Source organism: Mesoplodon densirostris, chromosome 16 (assembly GCF_025265405.1).
Source record: "Mesoplodon densirostris isolate mMesDen1 chromosome 16, mMesDen1 primary haplotype, whole genome shotgun sequence".
In the NCBI taxonomy this organism is placed as follows: domain Eukaryota; kingdom Metazoa; phylum Chordata; class Mammalia; order Artiodactyla; family Ziphiidae; genus Mesoplodon; species Mesoplodon densirostris.
Window position 1 is genome coordinate 18249216 of NC_082676.1, and position 19719 is coordinate 18268934.

The 19719-nt window shown below is 45.0% G+C and overlaps 1 protein-coding gene across 1 annotated transcript in view; it reads left to right on the plus strand.

The window, feature by feature from the left end:
* The window catches only part of PTPRT (protein tyrosine phosphatase receptor type T), an 825916-nt gene that overhangs the window by 636412 nt on the left and 169785 nt on the right, over positions 1–19719 (plus strand). Inside the window, exon 17 of the mRNA XM_060079174.1 lies at positions 14292–14427. Coding sequence (XP_059935157.1) covers positions 14292–14427 — 136 coding nt within the window. The remainder of the gene's footprint in view (positions 1–14291; positions 14428–19719) is intronic.

The window sequence follows — 19719 nt, forward strand, 5'->3', positions numbered from 1 at the left end:
AGCATGGGTATCACTGTAATAAAGGGATGCTGGGCTGAGGTGGAAGGTGGGGTCAGTAAGCAGAGAAGAGAGGTCAGCATCTCATGAAAGTGAGGCATTGAAGGCTTGGTTAAGCATCCAGGAAGCCCAGGAGGTAAGAACAGGTGGAGACAGAGTGGGCAGTCTGAAATAGGACTTGGAAACCACGACTGGTTTCGTGCTGCTCGTGACATCATAACGCTGTATCAAAAAGGGCTGGGCTTTAGCCTCATCTGGGTGGCATTTCCACATTAAAACCTTTCCTTGTGTTGGCCCCTAATCTACTCTTGTCACTCCTACCGGTTTGTATTAGCTCTGTTCTTTAAAATTAAAGGGACCAAACCTATTCCATCTTCCACAATGGCCTTTCAACACTTTTAAGGCAAGAATTCAGTCTCATATGAATCTTCCCTTCTCTAGGCCAAAAAAATTCCCGATTCTGACTGCCACTCCTCCAAAGTCAATGATGTCTGGATTTTCATGTGCACCAGAATCACCTAGAGACCTTGTAAAATGCAGGAGCTGATTCAGCAGAACTGGTGTGGAGACCGAGAGTCTGCATTTGTAATAAGTTCCCAGATGATGTTGATGCTTCTGGTCATTGGACCACACTTTGAGTGGCAAGCCTCTTGGCCTGTCTTCACCCTGAAGGTCCTCTCAGGGGTTGGAGTCCACACATGAACAAGCCTCACCAGAGTGGTCTGACTAGTGCAGAGAAGAACAGAGAAGCATTGTCCTTATTGGGTCTCAGAAGTCCCTGGGGAATATAAACTGGGATGGTTGTCTGGTACCATAGGAGGAGGCTGGGGGTTGAGGGGGGAACATGGTACCTGGGCCCCCATATATTGAGGAAGAGAGGCAGGCTTCAACAGACTAAGAGCCCTGCCTTGGATGCCAGGTTTCCATATGCAACAGTCGATAGGTAGCACCTGGAAAGCCAGATGTGCACTCTGGGCTGGAGCTAGGAGGGGACTAGATTCCAAGCCACCGTAGCTTTCATGCCAAGAGTCAAGGGCAAGGGGCAGCAGCAGCTGCTTTGAGAGAACTGTCTCAACCTTTGGGAGTACTCAGAGCATGGAAGGCACAGCTGGCTGGGGTATAAGGCTGGGCATGCAACCTCGTATTGGAAACAGCAGTCTCCTGTCAGTACAGACTGAGTTCACAAGATTATTTTTGATGACTGCATCACACAGGGGACTCGGGTAGAGCCTTGAAGCTACTCCAAATGGATAAATGTACCACCTGGTGCCTACTCGCTAATTCTGATTTATTTGGACTGTTCTTAGGTTGGCTCCCAGTGGAGGGCAGAGATGAAGAGGAAGCATGCAAATCCCCTCCTTTCTCTCCATTCTCAGACTTCTAGTTCCTGCTTAGTAGACAGGAGTCGCCCAGGGCCAGAGACAGAGCTTTTTAGGGACCGGGGACTGATACTATGTTTTTGTTTTTTTTTTCTTTTTGCGGTATGCGGGCCTCTCACTGTTGTGGCCTCTCCCGTTGCGGAGCACAGGCTCCAGATGCGCAGGCCCAGCGGCCATGGCTCACGGGCCCAGCCGCTCCGCGGCATATGGGATCCTCCCAGACCGGGGCACGAACCCGTATCCCCTGCATCGGCAGGCGGACTCTTAACCACTGCGCCACCAGGGAGGCCCGGGACTGATACTATGTTTAACTCTCATGAAAAGGGTGGGTTTAGGGCAAGAGTAATGCAGTTACCGTATTACTAATGGGCTTCCAGACCCCTTGGATTTCCAGTCAGATGGCCAACTCTCTAGGTGGACCCAGGGCTGGCATTTCCTTAACAGTAGCTCCATCAAGGACAGTTCATTGTAATGATAAGCGGGTGAGCCTTGCACACAGAATCCCAGCTCACCAGTTATATGGCTTTGGACAAGTCACTTTACCCATTTGTGAAGTTTCCTAATCTAAATAAAAGGAAAAATAAAACTAGCATCTTTGGTGTCAAGTTTTGTGAGGATTAAATGACTTCATATATGAAAAGGGCTTATTAGCACATTTTTTGGCACTCAGTAATGCATTGATACGTTTAGGCTAAATTTTAAAAAGTAGTAGTAATTGAGCTTCTGTTTGATGAGGTGCTCATCAGGTGCTGCCTGAAAGAGCTGGGTGCATTGCTAGGAGGCCCCATCATTAGCGAGCCCTGATGTGCTTCCCTGTAAGTCCTGTTGAAGGTTCTCATCTGCACTTACGACATGAGCCCCATGGACAAGCTCCTGACTCTGCAGCAGGAGCAAGACTAACCCATCTGTCTCTGCCCCTCTCTTCTTCCTCTCCGACGTAGGAGCCACACGTCAGTGCTATCTGGCCTTTGGTCCCAGAGCCAGTTCCTCAACACCTGTGTCACCTTTGAACACTGTCAGCACACTTCCATTAGGAACAGAGGCACACATCTCTCATGGCTAGAGCCAATGCCCTTAAAAGGATGCTGAAGTACAAGTAGAATTTACCACGTCCCAGGGCAATCCCTATATCTGGAGTCTAGTTGGACCAACCAAGCCTGGCTCTTCCTAATAACCTCACTGTACAGGGTCTGGGATTTCAGCTGGGATGCCTGTTTGCTGAACTCATGGAATGTGTCTAAACTGCTGGGCTGTGGCCTTTCAGATGGCCTCTCTGAATGTCTAGGATGTTCCTCTGTGACCCTACAGTGTGTTCCGCTGTTGATTCACGGTGATCACTGAAAGTTCTTCTGTTTAGGAACATCTTGCAATTTACTTGGGAAAGGTTTTCTAATACTAATCCAAAATCTTCACTTTCCTTTGGGTAGGGAGCTTGATTCTATCCTAGGAGTAGCATTTGACACAGCTGATTACTCCTTCCCTTGAAACACTGTCTTTCCCTGGCTCTGGGACACTACACTCTCCCGGGTATTTCCTTACGTGTCTGGCCACTCCTTCTCTGTCTCCTATGCAGGCTTATCTTCCTCTTCACACTCACTAAATACTACAGACCCTCAAGTCTCTATCTAGGCCTGCTTTTTCATCCACTCTTTTTTTTTTAATTTTTTAGCATCTTTATTACAGTATAATTGCTTTACAATGGTGTGTTAGTTTCTGCTTTATAACAAAGTGAATCAGTTATACATATGTCCCCATATCTGTTCGCTCTTGCATCTCCCTCCCTCCCACCCTCCCTATCCCACCCCTCTAGGTGGTCAAAAAGCACCGAGCTTATCTCCCTGTGCTGCGTGGCTACTTCCCACTAGCTATCTGTTTTACGTTTGGTAGTGTATATATGTCCATGCAACTCTCTCACTTTGTCCCAGCTTACCCTTCCCCCTCCCCATATCCTCAAGTCCATTCTCTAGTAGTTCTGCATCTTTATTCCCATCTTGCCCCTAGGTTCTTCATGACCTTTTTTTTTTTTAGACTCCATATATATGTGTTAGCATATGGTATTTGTTTTTCTCCTTCTGACTTACTTCACTCTGTATGACAGTCTCTAGGTCCATCCACCTCACTACAAATAACTCAGTTTCATTCCTTTTTATGGCTGAGTCATATTCCATTGTATAATATTCCATTGTATATATGTATATATGCCACATCTTCTTTATCCATTCATCTGTTGATGGACACTTCGGTTGCTTTCATGTCCTGGCTATTGTAAATAGAGCTACAATGAACATTTTGGTACATGACTCTTTTTGAATTATGGTTTTCTCAGGGTATATGCCCAGTAGTGGGATTCCTGGGTCGTACTGTAGTTCTATTTTTAGTTTTTTAAGGAACGTCCATACTGTTCTCCATAGTGGCTATATCAATTTACATTCCCAACAACAGTGCAAGAGGGTTCCCTTTTCTCTACACCCTCTCCAGCATTTATTGTTTGTAGATTTTTTGATGATGGCCATTCTGACTGGTGTGAGATGATAATCTCATTGTAGTTTTGATTTGCCTTTCTCTAATGATTAATGATGTTGAGCATTCTTTCATGTGTCTGTTGGCAGTCTGTATATCTTCTTTGGAGAAATGTCTATTTAGGTCTTCTGCCCATTTTTGGATTGGGCTGTTTGTTTTTTCAATATTGAGCCGCATGAGTTGCTTGTAAATTTTGGAGATGAATCCTTTGTCAGTTGCTTCATTTACAAATATTTTCTCCCATTCTGAGGGTTGTCTTTTCGTCTTGTTTATGGTTTCCTTTGCTGTGCAAAAGCTTTGAAGTTTCATTAGGTCCCAATTGTTTATTTTTGTCTTTATTTCCATTTCTCTAGGAGGTGGGTCAAAAAGGATCTTGCTGTGATTTATGTCCTAGAGTGTTCTGCCTATGTTTTCCTCTAAGAGTTTGATGGTGTCTGGCCTTACATTTAGATCTTTAATCCATTTTGAGTTTATTTTTGTGTATGGTGTTAGGGAGTGTTCTAATTTCATTCTTTTACATGTAGCTGTCCAGTTTTCCCAGCACCACTTATTGAAGAGGCTATCTTTTCTCCACTGTATGGTCTTGCCTCCTTTATCAAAGATAAGGTGATCATATGTGCGTGGGTTTATCTCTGGGCTTTCTATCCTGTTCCATTGATCTGTATTTCTGTTTCAGTGCCAGTACCGTTCTGTCTTGATTACTGTAGCTTTGTAGTATAGTCTGAAGTCCGGGGGCCTGATGCCTCTAGCTCCGTTTTTCTTTCTCAAGATTGCTTTGGCTCTTCGGGGTCTTTTGTGTTTGCATACACACTGTGAAATTTTTTGTTCTAGTTCTGTGAAAAATGCCAGTGGTAGTTTGATAGAGATTGCATTGAATCTGTAGATTGCTTTGGGTAGTGTAGTCATTTTCACAAGGTTGATTCTTCCAACCCAAGAACATGGTATATCTCTCCATCTATTTGTATCATCTTTAATTTCTTTTATCAGTGTCTTATAATTTTCTGCATACAGGTCTTTTGTCTCCTTAGGTAGGTTTATTCCATGATATTTTATTCTTTTTCTTGCAATGGTAAATGGGAGTGTTTTCTTAATTTCACTTTCACATTTTTCATCATTAGTGTATGGGAATGCAAGGGATTTCTGTGTATTAATTTTGTATCCTGCTACTTTACCAAAGTCATTGATTAGCTCTAGTAGTTTTCTGGTAGCATCTTTAGGATTCTCTATGTATAGTATCATGTCATCTGCAAACAGTGATAACTTTACTTCTTCTTTTCCGATTTGGATTCCTTTTATTTCCTTTTCTTCTCTGATTGCTGTGGCTAAAACTTCCAAAACTATGTTGAATAAGAGTGGTAAGAGTGGGCAACCTTGTCTTTTTCCTGATCTTAGTGGAAACGGTTTCAGTTTTTCACCATTGAGGACAATGTTGGCTGTGGGTTTGTCATATATGGTCTTTATTATGTTGAGGAAAGTTCCCTCTATGCCTACTTTCTAGAGGGTTTTTATCATAAATGGGTGTTGAATTTTGTCAAAAGCTTTCTCTGCATCTACTGAGATGATCATATGGTTTTTCTCCTTCAATTTTTTAACATGGTGTATCACGTTGATTGATTTGCGTATACTGAAGAAGCCTTGCATTCCTGGGATAAACCCCACTTGATCATGGTGTATGATCCTTTTAATGTGCTGTTGGATTCTGTTTGCTAGTATTTTGTTGAGGATTTTTGCATCTATGTTCATCGGTGATATTGGTCTGTAGTTTTCTTTCTTTGTGACATCTTTGTCTGGTTTTGGTATCAGAGTGATGGTGGCCTCGTAGAATGAATTTGGGAGTGTTCCTCCCTCTGCTATATTTTGGAAGAGTTTGAGAAGGATAGGTGTAAGCTCTTCTGTAACTGTTTGATAGAATTCGCCAGTGAAGCCATCTTGTCCTGGGCTTTTGTTTGTTGGAAGATTTTGTTTGTTTGTTTGTTTGTTTGTTTTGGGGTTTTTTTGTGTGGTACGCAGGCCTCTCACTGTTGTGGCCTCTCCCGTTGCGGAGCACAGGCTGTGGACGTGCAGGCTCAGTGGCCATGGCTCATGGGCCTAGCATGTTGGATCTTCCTGGACCGGGGCATGAACCCATGTCCCCTGCATTGTCAGGCACTCTCAACCACTGCTTCACCAGGGAAGCCCTGTTGGAAGATTTTTAATCACAGTTTCAATTTCAGTGCTTGTGATTGGTTTGTTCATATTTTCTATTTCTTTCTAGTTCAGTCTCAGAAGGTTGTGCATTTCTAAGAATTTGTCCATTTCTTCCAGGTTGTCCATTTTATTGGCATAGAGTTGCTTGTAGTAATCTCTCATGATCCTTTGTATTTCTGAAGTGTCAATTGTTACTTCTTTTTCATTTCTAATTCTATTGATTTGAGTCTTCTCCCTTTTTTTTATTGATAAGTCTGGCTAATGGTTTATCAATTTTGTTTATCTTCTCAAAGAATCAGCTTTTAGTTTTATTGATCTTTGCTATCATTTCCTTCATTTATTTTTCATTTATTTCTGATCTGATCTTTATTATTTCTTTCCTTCTGCTAACTTTGGGGTTTTTTGTCCTTCTTTCTCTAATTGCTTTAGGTTTAAGGTTAGGTTCTTTATTTGAGATGTTTCTTGTTTCTTAAGGTAGGATTTTATTGCTATAAAATTCCCTCTTAGAACTGCTTTTGCTGCATCCCATAGGTTTTGGGTCGTTGTGTTTTCATTGTCATTTGTTTCTAGGTATTTTTTGATTTCCTCTTTGATTTCTTCAGTGATCTCATGGTTATTCAGTAGTGTATTGTTTAGCCTCCATGTGTGTGTATTTCTTACTGGTTTTTACCTGTAATTGATACCTAGTTTCATAGCGTTGTGGTCAGAAAAGACACTTGATACGATTTCAATTTTCTTACATTTACCAAGGCTTGATTTGTGACCCAAGATATGATATCCTGGAGAATGTTCCATGGGCACTTGAGAAGAATGTGTATTCTGTTGTTTTTGGGTGGAACGTCCTATAAATATCAGTGAAGTCCATCTTGTTTAATGTATCATTTAAAGCTTGTGTTTCCTTATTTATTTTCATTTTGGATGATCTGTCCATTGGTGAAAGTGGGGTGTTAAAGTCCCCTACTGTGAATGTGTTACTGTCGATTTCCCCTTTTATGGCTGTTACTATTTGCCTTATGTATTGAGGTGCTCCTATGTTGGGTGCATAAATATTTACAATTGTTATATCTTCTTCTTGGATTGATCCCTTGATCACTATGTAGTGTCCTCCTTTGTCTCTTGTAATACTCTGTTTTAAAGTCTACTTTGTCTGATAGGAGAATTGCTACTCCAGCTTTGTTTTGATTTCCATTTGCATGGAATATATTTTTCCATCCCCTCACTTTCAGTCTGTATGTGTCCCTAGGTCTGAAGTGTGTCTCTTGTAGACAGCATATATACGGTCTTGTTTTTGTATCCATTCAGCCAATCTATGTCTTTTGGTTGGAGCATTTAATCCATTTACATTTAAGGTAATTATCGATATGTATGTTCCTATTACTATTTTCTTAATTGTTTTGGGTTTATTAATGTAGGTCTTTTCCTTCTCTTGTGTTTCCTGCCTAGAGAAGTTCCTTTAGCATTTGTTGTAAAGCTGGTTTGGTGGTGCTGAATTCTCTTAGCTTTTGCTTCTCTGTAAAGGTTTTAATTTCTCCATCAAATCTGAATGAGATCCTTGCTGGGTAGAGTAATCTTGGTTGTAGGTTTTTCTCCTTCATCACCTTAAATATGTCCTGCCACTCCCTTCTGGCTGAAAGATCAGCTGTTAACCTTATGGGGATTCCCCAGTATGTTATTTGTTGCTTTTCTCTTGCTGCTTTTAATATTTGTTCTTTGTATTTAATTTTTGATACTTTGATTAACACGTGTCTTGGTGTGTTTCTCCTTGGATTTATCCTGTATGGGACTCTCTGTGCTTCCTGAACTTGATTAACTATTTCCTTTCTCATATTAGGGAAGTTTTCAACTATAAGCTCTTCAAATATTTTCTCAGTCCCTTTTTTTTTCTCTTCTTCTTCTGCGACCCCTATAATTTGAATGTTGGTGCGTCTAATGTTGTCCCAGAGGTCTCTGAGACTGTCCTCAATGCTTTTCATTCTTTTTTCTTTATTCTGCTCTGCAGTAGTTATTTCCACTATTTTATCTTCCAGGTCACTTATCCGTTCTTCTGCCTCAGTTATTCTGCTATTGATCCCTTCTAGAGAATTTTTAATTTCATTTATTGTGTTGTTCATCTCCGTTTGTTTGCTCTTTAGTTCTTCTAGGTCCTTGTTAAACATTTCTTGTATTTTCTCCATTCTATTTCCAAGATTTTGGATCCTCTTTACTATCATTATTCTGAATTCTTTTTCAGGTAGACTGCCTATTTCCTCTTCATTTGCTAGGTCTGGTAGGTTTTTGCTTTGCTCCTTCATCTGCTGTGTGTTTTTCTGTCTTGTCATCTTGCTTAACTTAACTGTGTTTTGGGTCTCCTTTTCGCAGGCTGGAGGTTCGTTGTTCCCATTGTTTTTGGTGTCTGTCCCCAGTGGCTAAGTTTGGTTCAGTGGGTTGTGTAGGCTTCCTAGTGGAGGGGACTAGTGCCTGTGTTCTGGTGGATGAGGCTGGATCTTGTCTTTCTGGTGAGCAGGTCCACATCTGGTGGTGTGTTTTGGGTGTCTGTGGTCTTATTATGATTTTAGGCAGCCTCTCTGCTAATGGATGGGGTTGTGTTCCTGTCTTGCTAGTTGTTTGGCAAAGGGTGTCCAGCACTGTAGCTTGCTGGTCGTTGCGTGGAGCTGGGTCTTGGCCTTGAGATGGAGATCTCTGGGAGGTTTTCGCCGTTTGATATTATGTGGAGCTGGGAGGTCTCTTATGGACCAGTGTCCTGAAGTTGGCTCTCCCACCTCAGTGGCACAGCCCTGATGCCTGGCTGGAGCACCAAGAGCCAGTCCTCCACATGGCTCAGAATAAAAGGGAGGAAAGAAAGAAAGAAAGAAAGAAAAAAGATAAAATTAAATTAAAATAAAATAAAGTTATTAAAATAAAAAATAATTATTAAGAAAAAAAATTTTAAGTATATTAAAAAAAAGTACAGACAGAACCCTAGTTCAAATGGTAAAAGCAAAGCTATACAGACAAAATCTCACACAGAAGCATAGACATACACACTCACAAAAAGAGAAAAAGGGAAAGAAATGTATATATTGTTGCTCCCAAAGTCTACCTCCTCAATTTGGGATGATTCGTTGTCTATTCAGGTATTCCACAGATGCAGGGTATATCAGGTTGACTGTGTAGATTTCATCCGCTGCTCCTGAGGCTGCTGGGAGAAATTTCCCTTTCTCTTCTTTGTTCGCACAGCTCCCGGGGCTCAGCTTTGGATTTGGCCCCGCCTCTGCATGTAGGTCCCCTGAGGGCGTCTGTTCTTCGCTCAGACAGGACGGGGTTAAAGGAGCAGCTGGTTCGGGGGCTCTGGCTCACTCAGGCCGGTTGGGGGAGGGGTACAGATGCAGGGCGAGCCTGCAGCGGCAGAGGCCGGCGTGACGTTGCACCAGCCCGAGGCACGCCGTGCGTTCTCCCAGGGAAGTTGTCCCTGGATCCCGGGACCCTGGCAGTGGCGGGCTGCACAGGCTCCCGGAAGGGCGGTGTGGACAGTGACCTGCGCTCGCACACAGGCTTCTTGGTGGCGGCAGCAGCAGCCTTAGCATCTCATGCCCGTCTCTGGTGTCCGTGCTTTCAGCCGCAGCTTGCGCCCGTCTCTGGAGCTCCTTTAAGCAGCGCTCTTAATCCCCTCTCCTTGCACCAGGAAACAAAGAGGGAAGAGAAAGTCTCTTGCCTCTTCGGCAGGTCCAGACTTTTCCCCGGACTCCCTCCAGGCTAGCCGTGGTGCACTAGTCCCCTTCAGGCTGTGTTCACGCCGCCAACCCCAGTCCTCTCCCTGGGCTCTGACCGAAGCCTGAGCCTCAGCTCCCAACCCCGCCCGCCCCGGCAGGTGAGCAGACAAGCCTCTAGGGCTGGTGAGTGCTGGTCGGCACCGATCCTCTCTGTGCGGGAATCTCCCCGCTCTGCCCTCCGCACCCCTGTGGCTGCACTCTCCTCCGCGGCTCCGAAGCTTCCCCCCCCACCCCGCCACCCGTGAAGGGGCTTCTAGTGTGTGGAAACCTTTCCTCCTTCACAGCTCGCTCCCACTCGTGCAGGTCCCATCCCTATTCTTTTGTCTCTGTTTATTCTTTTTTCTTTTGCCCTACCCAGGTATGTGGGGAGTTTCTTGCCTTTTGGGAGGTCTGGGGTCTTCTGCCAGCATTCAGTAGGTGTTCTGTAGGAGTTGTTCCACGTGTAGCTGTATTTCTGATGTATCTGTGGGGAGGAAGGTGATCCCCACGTCTTACTCTTCCGCAATCTTGAAGGTCCTCCTCATCCAGTCTTCATTCTTTCTCTGGGTGACTTCATCAGCCCCCATGCTTCAAATACCATCTATGTGCATATGACTCACACATTTTTACTTCTAGCTTAGGCCGCCTTAAGAGCTTCAGACCTGCATTTTTTTTTTTTCTTTTTGCGGTATGCGGGCCTCTCACTGTTGTGGCCTCTCCCGTTGCGGAGCACAGGCTCCAGATGCGCAGGCCCAGCGGCCATGGCTCACGGGCCCAGCCGCTCCGCGGCATATGGGATCCTCCCAGACCGGGGCACGAACCCGTATCCCCTGCATCGGCAGGTGGACTCTTAACCACTGCGCCACCAGGGAGGCCCCAGACCTGCATTTTTAACTGCCTACTTGTCTAGAGTATCTCACAAGCTCAAATTGCCCCAAACAGACATATTTTCCTAATAACTTTACTCCTTTTTCATTGTTTCTTGAACCTTTTTTTTGAGGGGCGAGGTACGTGGGCCTCTCACTGTTGTGGCCTCTCCCGTTGCGGAGCACAGGCTCCGGACGCGCCGGCTCAGCGGCCATGGCTCACAGGCCTAGCCGCTCCACGGTATGTGGGATCTTCCCGGACCAGGGCACGAACCCGTGTCCCCTGTATCGGCAGGTGGACTCTCAACCACTGCGCCACCAGGGAAACCCTCTTTCTTGAACCTTAAAGCATCACCATTATCCACCTTGTTATGGTCATCCTCAAGAATTCAGTTCTCTTTCCCTTATGCCCTGTATCCCGTCCATCAACCGGTTTTATTTATATCTATTTCAGGTAATTATCTCTTTTATTGCATCTTTCCATCTTCACGGCCATCGCCTGAGTTCAAGCAACTATTATCTCCCATCTGGATGACTATAATAGTTTCAAAATGCATCTCTCCAATCCACTTTGGCTTCTCAAAGAAACTGGAACAGTTGGAAATACAAATCTGACCGTGTCATACCTCTATGAACAGCACTTAAATGACTCCCTGTGTTTCTTAGGGTAAAAAACAAAATCTCGCACTGTGGCCTATAAGGTCCTGCGTGGACTGTCCCCTGCTGCCCTCCCCATGCTCTCCCTGCCTTCTCGCCCTCATTATGCCACAGTTCTTTCATATCTTGAATGCACCAGGCTCCTTGCCTCCATCAGACGGCCTTAGCCAGTGCTGTTTCCCCTGCCACCACTGTGTGCTTTTCTCGTGGTGCTCTATTTGCCTAGTTATAACCTGTCCTCCCTTGGAGCCCACCCCATGGGCCAGTTCCTCCCAGAAGTCATTCATTTCCCAATTATGTGTCATGTGCCTCTCTATTGACAGAGTTGAAAGCTTCCTCTTATTGATTCTTTATTAATTCTGTTCCCCCAACCCCACTCACCACTCATTGTAGGCTCTTTGAGGGCAGGGACTGTGCCTGTTTTGTTCACCATTGTATTACTAAATGCCCAGCATACAGTGGGTACTTGTGATTATTCGTAGAAGGAATGAAGTGTGAATCTCATTAGAACAAGCTAATAATAGTGTTCCCAGGGTAATAGGATCCTCTCCATGGCTTTGCCTTTGTGCCCCCAGTCTGTAGAATAGGATCTCCTAGCAGGCATTAAGTAAAGTTTAGCCATTACTACATCAGTGAGTGAATACTCCAGAGCCAACACTTCCTCCAAAGCCAAATAAAAACACTCCGACACTGTTGAGGAAATTATGGTCTGAGGTGCTCAGCCTCCTTTATGCTTAGTCATGTCCTGTGTCTGGGGGACTAGATATATCTCAGAAATCTTGTCTCCAAACGTGAAAATGGGGGCTACTCGGGACTTGCCTGCACTCTGGAATGTGAGACCTGCCTTCCTATGAGGTTGGCCAACTCCGCCAGGAATTCTCTGGCTGTAAATAGGCAGAGCCTGCTCAGACCATCCTGCGATTTGATGAGTTGGGTTTGTCTCTAGCTGGTGAGGGGACCTGAATAAAATCCCTTATTTGTAAGTCCTTCCAGGAGAAGGATCTCTGACCCTGTTGATAGCATAGTTGAGCACACAGAACAGGGATGCTTAGTAGCAAATTAACGAATGCTTGAATGAATAGATGAAGCAAACGACTGTGGTCCACTAGCCTTTCTGTCGTTCAACCATCATCTATAAACCAACGATGGGGAGGAGGAAGGCCTGTGCTAGACACTGGCTTTAGAGAGATGACCAGGTGCACTCTCTGCTCTTGAAAACTTGCCGTTCCCACTAGGGAGACTTGACTAAGTGAACCCAGTTTTTCTAAGTTACAAGAGAGTCTGGGGAAAGTGCTGTGGTAAAGGAAACACTTGACGCTCTTAATCAGGAAGAGGACATGTGCCGGAGGACTGGTCTGAAACATCCATGAGTTTGGAGAATCAAAATCATAGCTTATGGGCATTAGCATCCCTTCAACTCAGCTGAGTTCTGTGAACACATGGCTGAAAAAAAGGAGAAACTCAATCTGGTTTCATGAGAACAAATGTGTGTGGGCAGAGATGTCATCCCTTCAGCTAAACATTAAACCACCACAGACATTAAGGGAATACCAATTATGAGCCAGATCCTGTGCTAACATGAGGAAACAAAGATAAAGGACACTTCCTCTTGCCCCCGAGGAGCTTGCAGACCACTGGCGGAGACAGATGGGGAAACAAATCACTAATAACATCAGCACGTTGAGATCTGTACCAGGTGGTACAGAGTGTTATCAGAATTTGGAGAAGAGAGAGAGGAATGCTCCTGGGGCAACCAGGGAAGATGGTGTCACTGGTAATGGATGAGCTGATTCTGATGTGGTAGAAAAGTAGAGAAGGGTCAGGGAAAGGATGCTTTGGATTTAAGCTGCCTCACATAAACATGGGATCATTGGGAAGAATTCATGGAGGTGCTGGTTCAGGACCACACTCTAGAAGGTTCACACAGGTTCCTGGGATGAGATGTTGCCTCTGTCCCTGGTGCACTGCATGAAGAGGCCGGGCTTAGGCATTCTTTGGCTCCTTACTTTTGCTATGGCATCAGCCAAGTGGTTGTCTGGAAGGAGAAGGATTGAGGGACTAGAGGACATGAAAGTTGAAGTCAAGGCTTCTGACTTTTGAGACCTAGACTTACAGAAAACCTGTGTAATCTTGGCCCTGAGCTTTATCAGCCATGTGACTTTTAGCAAGTTCCCTTTGTTTTCTCATCTATAAAATGGGAAAATCAATATATACTTTAGGGAATATTTGCAAGGATCGGCCAAGCCGGATCCGCAAAATGGCCCAGCACAGGGCAGAGGATATAGTAAGTGCCCAGTTCTCAGTCTTCCTTGATGTGGAATCGAGTCAGTGTGTTAGTAGCTGGCAGAGCACGTAGCATCAGCATTAAATCCAAAAATGGAGTTAACAGATATAAGCATTTTCTGAACCCAAGGCAATTCCCTTTAATCCCCACCATTTGTTTCCTATAAGGCACAAAATAAAAAAGTTATGTTTTTATCTTTAAAAATCCAGTGCTTTTAATTGTGTTACCCTTACAGAAAGCTGTTGTTTTCGCCATTTACCTGAAAGAATTAAGTAGGATTTGGAATAATTCCATGAACCTAAGATTCAAACCATAGTTCCATTGTTTGATCGTAGGGACAAACCAGTATGAGGGATAGAATTCTCTGCTTGATCTCATGGGAGAATAAGGGTTACCCTTATCCAGCATAGTGGTTGTGTAACCTTGGGCAACTCAGTTTCTCTGCATCTCAATGTCTTCCTCTACAGAAAAGGCTATCATCATAATAATTCGACATCTCAAGGAATTAATCCTCAGAAGGGTTACATGGGTCAATGTGTCTAATGCCCTCAGCACAGTGCCTGGCATATAGTTAGTACTCAATGAATGGAACCTGTTGTTACTATGATTGCATCTAGTCACGTACGTACGTGAGGCTTTTCAATGATCTTTCTTCGCCCCCTTTCCCTCCCAGGTGCCTCCACTCAGAATTCCAACACCGTGGAGCCGGAGAAGCAGGTGGACAATACTGTGAAGATGGCCGGCGTGATCGCTGGCCTTCTCATGTTCATCATCATTCTCCTGGGTGTGATGCTCACCATCAAAAGGCGGTGAGTTTTGGGTGCTGCCCTGCAGACCCTGCCAACCCCAGGGGGCCCCAACACTGCCATACGGCCAGGTCCTTTCTCTGCTGATCGCTTCTGAGCAAGGACCTTCTGGTATAACTGTTGAGGTCTTGAAATTTGGGCCCAGTGGTGGCTCATTATGTTGGTGTCTGAAGGGCATGTGTATCTGCTTGGCGAGCAGCCCCAAGACGGCCAGTTTCTTGCGGGCCAGGAAGAAAGTACCATCTGTTGTGATTGGTCATGTCATCAGGATTACAGGGGAGCCCGGGGAACATGGGTGAGCCCACAAATACAGATGCAGGAAAGCAGTGCTTCGTTCCTTTCACCTTCATTCATCCTTGACTTTTCTTTGGTCAAGCAGCAGCATCCCAAGGGATAGATGCATCCTGGGCATCAAAGGGATAGAGCCACCTCTGATGGTGTGACAGCCCTGAGGGAAGGCTCCTTCCTACTCCACATCCCATAGAACCTTCCCAGCTGGATTGTTGCTGCTTGTCCCCTCTCAGCAGGATGTCCTCCTGGCACCTCTGGTCATCGAGCACAGTTATCTCCTGTTGCGTGCATTGCTCATGAAAGCCAGCATACAGGTTCTTTCCTGATCCCCCAAATTCATTACATAGACATCTTCTGTTTATCAGACATGCAGGAGACTTGAAGACAACACAGAGGAGTTGCAGAGAGGGAGGGGAAATAGTCATCAGGGAAAGTTGAAGAATATCAGCTCTCACTGTCCCTGGGGTACATGACTATTCCTCCAAACAGGGGGTCCTCCTACCTACTGTACCTTAGCCACCATGTCCCTGTGCCTACTGCCCATCTCAATTTCAATGCCAGGATTCCAGCCTTGGTCTCCACCCTCCCACTCCCCAGGCTGCCAAAGCAAACAAAACACTTATCTACATGATAATGATATGTGCTGCAACCTGCCCTGCCCCCAATTTAAAGAGACCTTTTAGTCCATTCTTCAACAAACTACTAACTCCTCAGCCTGAAGCTCTGGGTTTGGTTACTCACAGAGTTCAGGACAAGCCCAATAATGAGGACCGGGACTTGCTTTCATCCCTGAGACAAAAACAGCTTGTGAAACTTGTCCCCACCAGAACAAAGGGACAGAATGCCCCAAAGACAAATTCCAGCTTCTACTCTAAGGAGTCCCAGGAATATAAATGCATGAAGTCAACAAATGAAGACAGTGTCCTTATTTCCAGCCATCAGTTTCGCTCTACAAGTAGTCCGCCTTCTTTTAGCCGTTCTGGCACCAGAATGTCTCTGTGTGTCTCATGGTTCTGTTCAGAATCAGCCAGGACCCCATTCGACCAGGACATCTTATTGGTAGGACCTGTTCTTTCTTGACATCTTTGTCCTATAGGATCATTCCTTCCCTCAGGCTCCCAGAAGAATGACTGAAGAGTTTGGGTTCTCGTCCAGCTACTGATTTTCTAGTTGGAGTGGCTAGGGAGGAGGGAAGGTCCATGATAATACTGGGGGTCAAGAGCCCTCAGAGTCCTCATCATCATCCATAAAGCAAGGCCACGTTTTATGTCTGTGGCTGCTGTTGGATGAGGCCGAACATGAGGTCTGATTTCTCTGGGGGTGAGTGAGCACATCTCACATGTAAGATCATTGACACGTTCTCCGAGTCGCAGACGCTTTAGAGACAAAGGTGAGTTTGGGCCAGTCTCCCTGAAAAAAGTAACCCGTTTAATAGAATTGCATTCCTCTTTGATAGACCCTAAATGTTCTCGTTCTTCACCACTGATTTGTAAGTCAGATACGCTCTTCCAATTTTGCTCTTCTAAAGCCTGACTTAACCCACGTCACCACTGTCTGTGAGCTTGTGAAGAAATTCCACTTCCCTCTCAACAGCTATTTCTGAAATGTGTGACTGTCTGGGAGGGAGGAAAGGGCTTTCTGTTTTCGGGCTGGCAGCAAGGCTAAAGTGAGCCCTTTGTGTGGTTTTACCCTCTTCTGAGTATCTTCATCATCTCTCACCTCTATCAAAACCATCCATCAGACCCAACCAACAGACATCACGTGATCACCATTTCTTTCCAAGAGGCAGAACTCAGATGTAGTGGCAGTGCACAGGGGGTAGGGGGCGCTGATCAGTGTTTGCATATACAGTATCTCTGGGAGAAAATAAGACATTTTTCTGGCCTAGTTGATGGTAATATTTTACAAATAGGTATAGGGGAAGGAAAGGGGGAGGGGCAGAGAGGAGGGGAGGGGAGGGGAGAGGAGAGAGGAGGAGGGGAGGGGTCAGAGGGAGAAAAAGGGAAATTAAACATTAGCCTGCACTCTTTCCACTAACCCCCAGTGACTTCTGATATCTAGAGGTGCCCCCACCAAAGGACAGTGAAGAGCTTAATGGGCTCCTTTCCCTCTTCTGATCCCAACCCCATATATAAATATGGGGAAAACTTCACTGGTCCATTGAGTCTGTCACGAACTTACTTACTGCTCACCAGAGTGAGGTCCACGGCCACCTAAAAGGAATAGATATGAAAGGAAGAGAAACCCCCAAATAACAGGCGAATCATCACAACTCAGGATCCTATTGTCAACATCTCTTCAGTGTCCCTGTGTGACCTCGAGTTAGTTCCTGCATCTAGCAGCTCTCAGAAGTCGAATGCCTGCCACACCCCCTGCACTGGCTTTGCGCTGGGTCTTCTCCCTGACCTCCACAGACATGACCATGGCGGCTCCCTGTTTCCTCTGCTCCCAGTGGATTCAGCTGTCTCAAAGTCTTCCCCAGAGCTGCAGGCGCATGTTTCCAGTATGCCCCTAGTTTCTCCATACAGGCCTTGAAGCGTCCCTGTCACTCTCCAAAGAGAGTCTTTCTCTTACTATTAGGTGTTTTGTGTGTGTGTGTGTGTGTGTGTGTGTGTGTGTTGTACTGAACTAGAAAGCTGGCCCAGAAAGGACTAGAGACACAGAGGACCAAGGGAAGGGCTTAGTGAAAGAAGCTAAATCAATTTACATTCAGAAAGGAATGTAAGAGAAAGAGAGAGAGAGAGAGAGAAATATATCAGCATAGCCTAAGGAAAGTTTTGTTGTTGTTTGGCTGTTTTATAATGGCTGGAGGGGACCTTGAAAAATGCAAGGTTGCAGAAGGGGATATGAGATGCTGGTGAGCAATTCAAACAGAATTCCCTTACACTTTGAAAAGGATGCAAATTAAACTTTAGACTTCTTTTAATAGTACCTTTGGCTGTTTGGACTGGGCTTCTTTGAATGCAGGACCATACAGAATCAGGGCTACATGAAGGTATGCAGGATTGCATAAGCATAATAAGAAGGGCATCTGGAGCCCCTTCCGACAGAGTTAACAGCCAGTGTGGTTATAGCCAAGCTCATTGCAAAATAGTCATTCTTATGCTGTCACTGGATAATAGCTCCGTCTTTTTCTCCTGGCTCTACTGATCACATCTAGACCTCAGAACATTCTAAAATGGGTTCCTGCATGCCGTTATGTAATGGAACGTACCTCCTTTTCATGAACACCCTGTTGAATCCTGAAATAGAGAAAAGCTCTCATCACTGCAGTCCCGTTCATCTTCTTCCCTGACCTCCTCCCTTTAGAATTATCGAACATCCTCTCCCAAAGGAATGGGCAGCCAAGGCATTGTAAGGCCACCTCTCTGGTCCCTTGGCTTAATACCATAGGGCCCTGGGTGCCTTCAATGCAAATTAAGGTGGAAAGCTCAAGCTTTAGTGCCTTCACTAGTGTATCTTGATGTTTCAAGGTGTTTCTTGGCCACTCACATATGGGAAGTTTGACATTTTAATGTTTGTTTGTGGGATATGGACATATGTGCATGTGCCTACAAGCTTCCTGTCATCCAGTTTATTCCCTGGGACATGCTTCCTGAAATCTGAGCATGGTCCTCCAAGGCTTAAGGCATAGCAATGCACTTTTGAATGGGGAAACACTGGAGCCAGCTTAAGCAGAATACTTTGGTAACAGTATATCTCTACCCCAAGACTTGTCTGTATCCTGCATTAACCTCACCATCCCTTCTTACTTTTCAAATGTAAACTAGGCAACTTTTAGGGAGACAGTTTCAAAGTCCTTCACAGCACATAGTTCCATCCACCCCCATCTCCTCTTCTCCTCTCCCTGCCCAGCTCTTCCTGGTACAGCCTGAACTGCCAGCCAACCACGCTTTGCCTGTCCAAACAGTAACTCTTCCAAGAGTATATTTGGACTGTCTTGAGTTTGAGATATGAGAGTCTACTTTGAGAGAAATGTGCATCTCTTGGTGTACCTTGCTTCTCTGTGATTTGTGTCTGCCCTCCAGTAGCTCCCAGTCTAATGGGTATAGACATCTTGTTAGCTTTGTACTGGGAAGCAGAAAAACTGGATCCAAATCTCTACAGCCCCATTTATCTGCTGCTAACCTTGGAGAAGCAACTTAACAAAGCTCAACCTTTGCTTTCTCAGCTGTGAGATGCAGCCAATCTCATGTAGCTGTTCTGAGGATCAAATGAACTAATGGCTGGGACAGGCTTTACTTCCTGTACCTGCTTACGTACAGGTCATGCATATATTGCATAATATCAACAGGGACATTCATCTCACACATGACCGTCAAGTGTACCAAGCCAGCTCCAAATCCATCACTAATATGTGAAAAGGCAGTGCTGCAATCAGTACACACACTCTGACCTAATTTGTTCATTTTCCATTTGAACTGCTGCCATACTCTGATTTTAATCCTACAAATAATCATAGAGGGTAGGACTGTTGATACTCTTGTTTTTTGAGAAGAGGAAACTGAGGTTCAAAAAAGGTTTTTATGAGTTAGCCAAGGTCTTGGGCAGAGTTGAAATGCAAACCCAGGGTCTGTGACTCCAGACCCCTGGCTGTTAACTTCTGTTCTATCAGTCCACGGAGACCAGTAGAAAATAAGTGAATCCTGGAATAGGACACAAGTGACCCAGGTTCAGGTATCATTTTCTACTGTTCTCTGCCTTGGTACATGCTATTTCCCTGAATCAAATGTCCAGACATTTCTCTTCACCTGCAAGTCTCCTACTACTCTCTAACTCTCAGCCTCAAGTTCTTCCAAGTAGGATTCCTCCAAGTATCACCTCTTCCTTGAGGTCTTCCCACAAGCCCTCCATCCCAGGAAGATTCAATGATCCTCCCCCGCATGCAGCCATTGTACCACATGCATAGACCTTCAGCTGTGTATTTATCACACAACATGGTGGTTATAGTTTTGCTGGACTGAAAACAAATGGCCTGGGAGGGCAGGTCCTCTGCTTTGGCCC